The sequence below is a fragment of the Pyrus communis genome, chromosome 4, assembly GCF_963583255.1.
Source record: "Pyrus communis chromosome 4, drPyrComm1.1, whole genome shotgun sequence".
Lineage (NCBI taxonomy): Eukaryota > Viridiplantae > Streptophyta > Magnoliopsida > Rosales > Rosaceae > Pyrus > Pyrus communis.
The window spans coordinates 1,333,751-1,343,673 of NC_084806.1; the positions used below are offsets into that span (position 1 = coordinate 1,333,751).

Below are 9,923 nucleotides of genomic sequence, written 5' to 3' on the forward strand. Positions count from 1 at the left end.
TAATCATAAAGTCAATGGACGTTGATTAACAACAAAATTGAATGAGGTTTATTTCAAGGATAATAGTAGGAAGATTAAATTTTTAAACCACAATTAGATAATATGTCACTAATAAGAAATAAACATATTAATTAATATTTAAGTAATAATTTAATTATCAATTGATTTATAAAATTTAGTTTAAAAAATAAGCTCGGTCAGAATTTACTAGGGTATATATGAAATCATCAACAAACACATATAAAAGGAAAATGCGCCTTTAAGTACAATACATAAATAAGCTCAAGATTTACTTCATTCTTAATTTCTCAAACAAAAAAAAAGATGTTAAATTCAAATTCCAAAACTACATTCAGCTAGAACATTGTTTTGAAAGTAAACGAAATACTAGTATGTAACACACACACACACACACACACACACACACACATATATATATATATATATATATATATATTTATTTATTACATATGTGTGTATGTGTGCACGCCTAATAGCTAAATTTGAAATCGAACATTTCCAATTTGACAACTTAGCATCGATCCACATCGCTGTATATATATTGAAATATGGATTATGAGGGGACCCGTGGGCATCATGTACATAATTTGCGTGACTATAAAGATGGAAGGGGATCCGGTCCAGATCTCTCCCATCAAAAGCCCATGATCAAATGATCCGAACCGTTGAAATTTGATCAAACATCTATAAACAAGGGTCCTTCTAAAAGTTATAATAATTGTATTAATTGGACCAAATTTCAACGGTCCGGATCACTTGATATGGAGCCTTTGATGGGAGAGATCCGGACCGGATCCCCTTCCTATAAAGATATCATTAATTATACATAAATTAAATAAAGTATTTAGCTTAATTTTTTTTAATTAATCATATATAGAAGGGACCCTAAATATCCATATGCCAATGGTAGACTCCACAAAATTTGTATATAAAAACTGCTGCTTTGTTTCTGCGTTTTTATTGTGGAATGATCAACAACTAAAATCTGTAAGTGGTGATGATGGAGATGGACCCTTAGCTGCTAGATCTAAACTCGAAAGTGATCAACTTTGCATTTAGTGAAAGAAAAAAATTATCATCAAATATGGACTGTAGACAAAGATGTATATCATCATATTGCCTCAAACTACGAGAGATTTTTAGAGTATTTGGAACATGACTAGTACGCCATATGTTATTATATAATTAGAAGGACATTTACCGTTCAATGTTACAAACTCCATATATACCTCATCATATTCTGAACACACAAAAAAATCTCTAAAAAAACTATATTGTCCTACAGTACGAAGGGGTATGTGTGGAGCCAAAAATAATCAAGAGGCGACACGTGGATTTTTAGGTGAAGAGGACAAAATTACCATCGAGACACACCGGGTTTCTTGCACGCAAGCAGTGGAGAATCATCCATCAACCGAGTCAAGAGTGCCCAAAATAGGTAACAAGTTCAAATTTATCTCATCCATCTTTACTCCATATCCTCTACAAGGAAATCATTCCATAACCTTCAAAACCTTCCTTATAAATTAAATTAATTAGGCTTAATTCCTAATTAATCCATTAATCACCCAATTAATCACCCATTAATTGCTAAATAACTCATACATTAAACCACAAAATGCACACAAAAAGCATCCCAAAGGCCGGCCACCTTTTCTCCAAAGGGGACCGGCCATACCCTATAAATACTACCCATTTTTTCTCTAAAAACAGAGGTCTTCACTCTTGCTAAAATTCTCCAAAACTCTCAAACACTTTTCTCTCTAAATTCTAACTTTGGCATCGGATGTTCTTCGGCCAAAGCCCCTTCACCCCCCCCCCCCCCCCCAATTTATCGTGGGCGCGTGAAGCTCTTGGCCTTGACCTAAGGTGTTATTTGTTTTGCAAGTGCAATTTTGTTCAAGATTAAGGAGGAAGAAATTTGCATCCACAGTATGCATGCATATACTTTTATTTACAACACGGGTGGTAAAATATCATGCATGTCTAATTAGTAATTATATGTTTACAATTTCTTCTAGCAAATTAAAAAGGAAAATAAAGATTTTCCAAATCATAGTTAAGTTCCCTTGTAATTACTGTACGTGCATGTTTGTCAGTCCTAGGGTTTCAGATCATAGTTAGGTATCGATCCCTAACTTCAGGGATCGAAACATTATTGCCAAAATTCCAGACATCTTTGATATTCTTTTGGTTCTTTCGACAACCAATTTAAGGTTAATTCGTAAGATAAAAGGGAGCAGTTTTAGGATTTTTGCTTATAAAGCTAAGGATCCTATGATTAACACAACTTAAAGATAGTAAATCATTTACGTAAAACAACTGTACAAAAAGAGTAATGTTTGGTAGACTAATTGTTTACACCAAATTTGAGAATCATGTAATGTGTCACTAATAATAAATAAGCGCGTTGATAAATACTTAAATAATAATTCAATCATCAGCGATCACGCCATATAATTTACGAAATTTGATCTAAATAATTAATCCCCTTGCATGACCCATACACAAATTACGGGATACCACTTCCTAGTCCTAATACTAAAAGGAATTCAAGAGAGAAAGGGAAAGAGAATCGCCACGAATTTGTAGTATTTTTGTGTGTGTTAGGGTTTGCGATGGTAATGATGGTGATTTGAGAGTGTTTGAAAATGTGGGACAGACTCAGCATGTATATGTAAATGCTGCATGGCCCCTTCTTCTTCTTTTGCTTTTGTTGCCTGCCTGCCTGCTATGCCGATCTGTGCTCTTTCACCCTCTCCCTTCCCTTCCCTTCCCTCCTCCTTTAACTTTCTGCTCCTTCCATTTATTTGGCTTTTAATAAAATTCCTCACAAGCTCCCACGCTCAACCCACGACCAAATAATAATAATAACAACAATAACAATAATATTAATCTGAAAACCCTTTTAGTTATAGGCTCCTATCTGCCACTACTTAATTTACAACAACAATATTTAGTAAAACACATATATGTACTTCTACGATACGCATATTATACGTTTAAAGTATTTGACTAGTGAGTAAAGTAATATGATGCTATGATGCTATCTGTTATCTCCTTCAAAATGTGATGAAAAAGATTATCGTTACCAAATTTATCGAATCGAAAGTCGTTTGGGAGTTTAAACGTTATCGTGAACTATGAGAAATGTGAATGCACTGCGTCATGTTTCAAATTTCATCCGCAGTGCAGCACTACTTATTCGTGGACGGTGAGAGCCTGCCCGCCCAAAAAATTAGATATCTTTGACTATGTGAACCCAAAAGCAAAGATGAAGCCGTTTTGGTAATATATTTACATTTCTTTCACGCATGCATATTACATGATATATAACGCTAGACAAATAAAAAAAGAGTAACATTATTAATTTTCAGAATCATCGACTGGCCAAAAAAGGAAGATCAAAATACCGGGGCGCCTAACAAAATTAAGTAGAAATCAATTTGAGTACGAGATTTAAACTCATCTAATAATGATAATTGAAAGGTGAGCATCACCATTACTTGAAGGTGGTGAGCAAAAATATTCAATAATTCTACAATTTAACAAGCTTACCAGCAGCATGTGCTCTACTCTTATATCCTTTTTTCTTTATCTCTTATAAATAAGTAAATTGTAGCAATGATCCCTTAACTTTAACTCAATTGGGGCAATGGTTTCTTAACTAAAATTTCATTACCATTGGTCCATCAACTCATCAAAACATGCAGTTATGGTCATTCAACTAAAAATTCATTATCATTGGTCCCTCAACTAAAAATTCATTATCATTAGTCCCTCAACTTTAATCCAACTAAAGAAAATGGTCCCTCAACTTTAACCAAATTGGAGCAATGGTTCCTCAACTTTAACCTAATTGTAGCAATGGTCCTTCCAACATAACTCATTTTGACAAAATTCTGATGAAGTTGACGAAAATGACAATAGCTACACGTTTTGATGAGTTGAGGGACCCCAATTGTAGTAATGGTCCTTCCAACATAACTTATTTTGACAAAATTCTGATGAAGTTGACGAAATGGATAATAGCTACACATTTTGATGAGTTGAGGGACCAATAGTATTGGATTTTTAGTTGATGGACCATTGCTCCAATTTGATTAAAGTCGAGGGATCATTGATACAATTTACTCTTTATAAATCTAATGGTAGTCACTACATGATTTACAAATTCCGAGCAGGAGACAGACAATATTCAGTAAGGCAATCTGACTAGAGAATACTTAGTAGCAGCTTGACCAACGACTCTTGTAAAAAGAAGAAATTTTATTCAAACCAATATATTGTCCCAATGACTCTCTACCGAAAACGTGATGACGGTGTCACTGGCTACAAGAGAAGGTTCCTCATAATAAAGGACGAGAGTTCATGCATTGTGAGTCGTATCTACTTACAACCGTAAGACTACCCTGCTCCAGTGTCCTTCCAAGCAGGCACCATCCATATCCCATGGGCCGTGGCTGCTCTTTCTCGTTTCCACGTTTTTAAAGCTCTGTTCTTATTTTCGCCCCTTTACCCAACATTTTTCTCGTTTCGTGCTAAAGAAAAGAGAAACCCCACAAAGGATAACTTTAGTAAAACTCAATTGACATAAACTCAACATTTACCATGAAAAGAACTTTGTTGTTGTCATGCAATTTAGGTTTAGGTCCAGTCTTTTATGAGCAAGTTCTTTATTATCGATTGCTAATTACAGATATATCTCGTGTGCCTCGTGATATTCTTTTTTCTTTCCTTTTCTTTCGGGCTAATGCCTTGTTGTCAACCAAAAGAGAAATAAAGGCCTTTTTTCCCATAAAGCATGAATTTCTAGAAATTAAGAAATCAAACAACACAGCATACTCGAGTACTAAGATTAAAAGAATTAAACCGAATAACGATATCGTTTGTCAAAAAGATCAAAAGAATCACCACATGAGAGAACACCAAAAATACATAACTTCTTTCTTTTGATTAAACAAAATTACAAGAATTTCTAAAATGTATCAACTAATTATTACATACTTCACTATTCACTCGCCTGACTTTTACCCCACTTCTTATGTTCATGCTGTCAAACACCATCCATCTCACAAACCAAATCCAAACCCCGTATGTGCTACACTCGCCAAATACACCAAAACCAACGTCGCTGCGCTGCGTGGATTACACTATTTCAGATGATCAAAGCATGTGTCCTCACAGAAGGCCAGTGCTTCCAAATGGATTGCTAGTTTGCGAGTGAGGAGCAGGGTTTGCAGGAAATGTCCCAAACCCAGTAGTATCACCGAAGGGATTTGTTGCGCCCATCATCACATTCGGCTGTGGCTGCTGGTAGGTTGGTTGGAAATGACCAAAGGGGTTGGACTGCTGTTGAGACATTGCCGCCATTTGAACTCCGGGAGGGGGAGCAACATGGTTTGAAAAAGCAAATGGGTCTTGGACCTCAAACGGATTTGGAGCTGGAGATCCATAAACAGGTTGCTGAGATGCCCTATATGCTCCTTCATCGTACAAGCTGTTCAGAGTGAGTGAGTCTAACCCACCAGCCTGACATGAACCAGAAACATGTATCAATCAAATTGCAAGCCACTATCAGAATGGCAAAAATTCTACAAGGTGAGGTATAACCAAAGCCCGGTGAGGAATAGTAAATGATAAAAAACTATAAATTTTAAAAAGCATAGTATGGGCCTACCAATTGTCTCTCATTCGGTGCTGAAATGTCGGTACTTGGAGTGGTGACCAAGGCAAGTTCCCATCCAGTAGGATCAAAACCATTTGTTTGGGCTGCACTAGAATTGAATGTTGGAGCTGCATCTGCAAATAAAAGCGGGAGAGATTAAGAGTCATGGAAGTCATAAAATGCCAACTTATATAAATAAATAAATAAAAAAACACATACCAGCTTCAGATGTAATTATAGCTAGAGCTAAAGCATTTCTGTCCTCAATCGCAGATACATCAGCTGCACTATAATCCAATCCCTGAACCCACAAAAGAAGATTGGTTGGGGTGAAAAAAATAAATGGAAATGATCGACACAATGAGAATTTGTAGAATAAAAAAAATAAAAACAGAGTGTAACTTTAACGAAGTCAGAACTGATAATCTACCAGTAAATCTCCAGTGGTCATGCTACTTTGAGGAGGTGGAGGTGGAGGTGGTGGCGACAGAGGAGCTTCTGTCTCAACATTAGACACAGGCACAATGTCTAAAGCTGGTGGCTCGGATTCATCACCAGACAATTTTGTATCTTCCGAAGGTTCTTCTGGTCTATATGTCAAAAGCTGTTCATAATGAGCAAATATAAATTATCTACACATGTATTTCCAAAATAAAATTCCATTGGCAAAGAACTGAACTGATAAAACTCAAAACACTAAAAAATTTCCATAACAAAAAAAGAAAAAGAATAAATACCAACCAATGTCTCATTTGGAACAGTCACAGCCCGTGGTGCCTCTCTTATATACTCTTCCATTGTTACGAGGAAGGATTGCGGAGGCTGAAAAGGTTAAAATACAGTACTTAGCTTTAGCTGAGAAAACTGCAAGAAAGGAACTTAAACAAATACATTGGAAACTTATAAGACCTCTCTCAAGAACGGATACTGGAAGTTCCTAGCAAGTTCCAATCCTTTGCAAACGTCATAAAAATCAGAGAGACCTGCAGCCTGCAGTAAATACGAAGATATCTTTAACAGAGCAGCAAACATTAACTATTTGACCTTAGATCATCCGTAACTGATGCTGCAGTAACCAATGTTGCAGATGTTTACCTGCTGACCAGCTCGTTTATAAACATCAAGGGCTGTGACAGCTTCATGTCTTGGCATCTCAAAAAACTGCAACAAACTCAAATTTGAGAAACAAATAGCCATTGGTAACATAGTATTTGCTTATTATATATTATATTCACCTTATCAACAAGATTTATGATCCCATCATTGATGGAACAATAAATTTTAAAGCTCTCTTTCAATACCTGAAAATACAAACTCAAAAAAGTCAGATTTGAAATCAAAGATAGCCTTTGTCCATTGTTAAACTGGCTTTAATAGTTTTAAGGATTAAAGCTTGCTTTCAGCACTTGAGACTCCGTTTATAATTTAAATACATTGTCATGTCTGAGAGAACAAAACAAAAATGGAGATGCAGGACATACCAGGGCCAGAGCATACTGTATAACATAATTGCTGGAAGCTGCTCCTTCTGGCTGCAAAGTCAGAAAGCAAAATCAATCATTTAGCACAAATGTATAAAAATGGTTGTGCAATAAATTTACAGAGATATATAATGTATCACGAAATGAATATTCAAACACGTTTGAGGGAAACAGATGAACCACAAGTTCCAAATATGTTACCCGGCAACCAATAAGACGATACAGAAGCTGCTGTAAGGCAGGCAACTGCTCCAACAGCTCTTCACTATCCAGTTCTCGGGTTCTACTATATCCCTGTTAGTAGTTAAACACAGGAAAGAAAAGATTGTGAACCCTCATAGAATAATAACTTATTTTGTATGTAAAAAGAAAGCATCTTATCACCAAATCCTAACTAGTAAATTAGTAATGAACCATTAGGATTTGATACCTTCTCCTGCCCCTGGGCAGGCCTTGGAAGACGTTCAGCTTCAATGTCATACCTCAGAACCTTAAAGCATTCAAGTCGTTCCTCCAAAAACAATGCATAAGTACGCACCCATGCAGAGCAATCCCAAGCTGCAGAAGAGGAAAAGGAAAACAAAAGGAAACATTAGTTATCCTCAAGTTACAGATGTGTTTGTGTTTCTTCAATTTTGACTTCAAAATCAACGTCATAATTTCAATTACTTCAATTAATAGCTAATAATGAAAATTGACAAGCCAAAGACGAGAAAGAATTCAAGAGATTAAGGCATTTGCAATTCACCAATGGGGCTGGAATCGTCTTTGAAATTAGAAAGCTGGAGAATTCGTCCTCTCTGAGAGAAACTTAGAAGTTCTTCTCTGAAAGTAGGATCACCCTCCCTCAAGGTCCTATGGATAACTATCAATGTCTTCAAAGCTACCTGCCAATAAAAAACACAAATATATTACAAACCAAGTTCAACAGGAATCAAAACATATGTATACATATACATAAGCATATTAATCCATAAGACAATGATGACACATATACAGCCAAAAAGAAAACTATCATATAAGTGTTACATCGTCCCTTGTAAATTGGGACAACATTGAACCAGACCAGTAGAAGACCAATTATTTCACTTCAAAGTAGTTAAAAATACATAAACTTTGTTTGAGCATAAAAATAATCCTTTGCACAAAAAGATCAAAAAGCGGCATCTAGTGGAACAAATGGGAAAATGAAGAACCGGTAAAAGTGTAGGAGCCTAATGTCGCTATTTAACTGTACTGTCATTGAGTAACACAACAATACTATGTAATGATTAACATAGGCACATCTACGCGGTTTATTAAAGCAACCAAGTATATTTCCAAGCAAACTCGAATGATATAGTATGGCATGGTAAACAACAATATTAAGCAAACCCCGCTTTAAATTCAAAGGGAAATAAATACATTTTAAGTCCAATACAAAATCGAAATTGAAATGCATGGCATCGCAAATTTGCAATTGAAAGGGGAAGCACGGCATACCGTCCAATTATGGGTCTTGCTTAATCTTCTCGAAAGAGCATGAATGCAATAAGCAACATCCGCCCGTGGCCGAATTGACGATGTGGCAATCAGAATCTCTGCATCCAACAAAACACCCCCAAATGTAAAAATCACATCTTTGGATCAAAATCCAACCACCCATTTGATAAAACAACGGATCTGAAAATTTAGAAACTGACTTCTGAGGTGTCTCTCTTTGGGCGGGCACTCGACGTGGTTGGTGGCTTTCACTATCGCAACATCCAAATCCTATTTTTAGAGAACAAACCCAAATCAAAAAATCAAAATCCAATCCCTTCGGATAACAAAAATCTTATCTTTTTTTTTTTTTTTTTGGGTTCTAATTAATTAAATCAACGGAGATAAAAGAAAAGGGAAAGGAATTGGTACCGCGTAATCGCTGTTGACGTGGGCAAGGCCCACTTTGGTGGAGTCTTTGAGAGCGCCGTAGGCTTTCCTCCACGTCTGAAGCGTCCCCATTTCTCTCCGCTTCTTCTTCTACTGTACCACCCCAATTCCTCCACCGCTCAGATCGCTCTCTCTCTCTCTCACCACCACTTTCTCTCTCTAGAATAAGACACAGTGACCTGGCTTGCAGACCTTGTTTCTCTCTCTTCTCTCTCTCTCTGGCTCCGATGGGTTGGAGGAAGAGAGAGGAAAGCGAAGGACTTTGTAGAAATTATGCGAAGAGAAAAGGAAAAGAAGAATACAAGAGCGACAGGCTGCAAAGCAGAAACACTGGAACGGTGTCGTAGTGGATTCGATTTTCCATTTTTATTCTTTCCTTTTTCATTTTTTTTTTTTTTTTTTTTGTTCTGAGGAGACTAGTGGCTTTTAATTTAATTATTATTTTTTGCTCGAAATTTAATTATTATTTTTTGGTTGAAATTTATTTATGAAAGGGGATGGAGGAGGCGACGGGAGGGAGAAACTTTTTAGCTTTTTAATGTGTAAAAAACCCAATTTAGTATGTTATTTTATAATATTTTATGTATCAAATTGTGTTTCTAACGCATTGAAAAATCGATCGAGAAGAGGGCAGTTGGGTTTTGGAAGCCCCTGCTTTTGGAGTGCGTCATATCACACATAAAATATAGGATAATATGATATTAGTGTCCCACATTCACCACCATTACAAGCAAGGGACGTATACTTCTTTGAATGATTTAATATAAGGAACTTTAACGAAAAGTTTATGTACTGTTTATTTTAACGAAAAATCATCTTTTTACACTAAAAAGTCAATATTG

The 9,923-nt window shown here is 36.1% G+C and overlaps 1 protein-coding gene across 1 annotated transcript; it reads right to left on the reverse strand.

Annotated features, from left to right (window-relative positions):
* Window positions 1–4,874: 4,874 nt before the first annotated feature.
* Window positions 4,875–9,418, reverse strand: LOC137730898 (putative clathrin assembly protein At2g01600). Its single transcript, XM_068469898.1, has 15 exons — window positions 9,064–9,418; window positions 8,853–8,922; window positions 8,653–8,750; window positions 7,919–8,057; window positions 7,601–7,728; window positions 7,372–7,464; window positions 7,171–7,221; window positions 6,925–6,990; window positions 6,785–6,850; window positions 6,599–6,679; window positions 6,431–6,511; window positions 6,120–6,293; window positions 5,909–5,990; window positions 5,702–5,823; window positions 4,875–5,553 (listed from the first exon to the last, which is right to left on the reverse strand). Exons 1-15 carry the CDS (start codon window positions 9,151–9,153, stop codon window positions 5,203–5,205), a joined length of 1,692 nt encoding a protein of 563 aa, XP_068325999.1. The 5' UTR covers window positions 9,154–9,418; the 3' UTR covers window positions 4,875–5,202.
* Between the last annotated feature and the right edge of the window lie 505 nt (window positions 9,419–9,923).

Coding starts and splice junctions, on each gene's coding strand:
- LOC137730898 (XM_068469898.1), bottom strand. CDS start 9,153: ATGGGGACGCTTCAGACGTGGAGGAAAGCCTACGGCGCTCTCAAAGAC. Junction 7,729..7,918: donor AGACGATTCCAGCCCCATTG/GTGAATTGCAAA, acceptor CCTCTTCTGCAG/CTTGGGATTGCTCTGCATGG. Junction 6,851..6,924: donor TCATAAATCTTGTTGATAAG/GTGAATATAATA, acceptor AGTTTGTTGCAG/TTTTTTGAGATGCCAAGACA.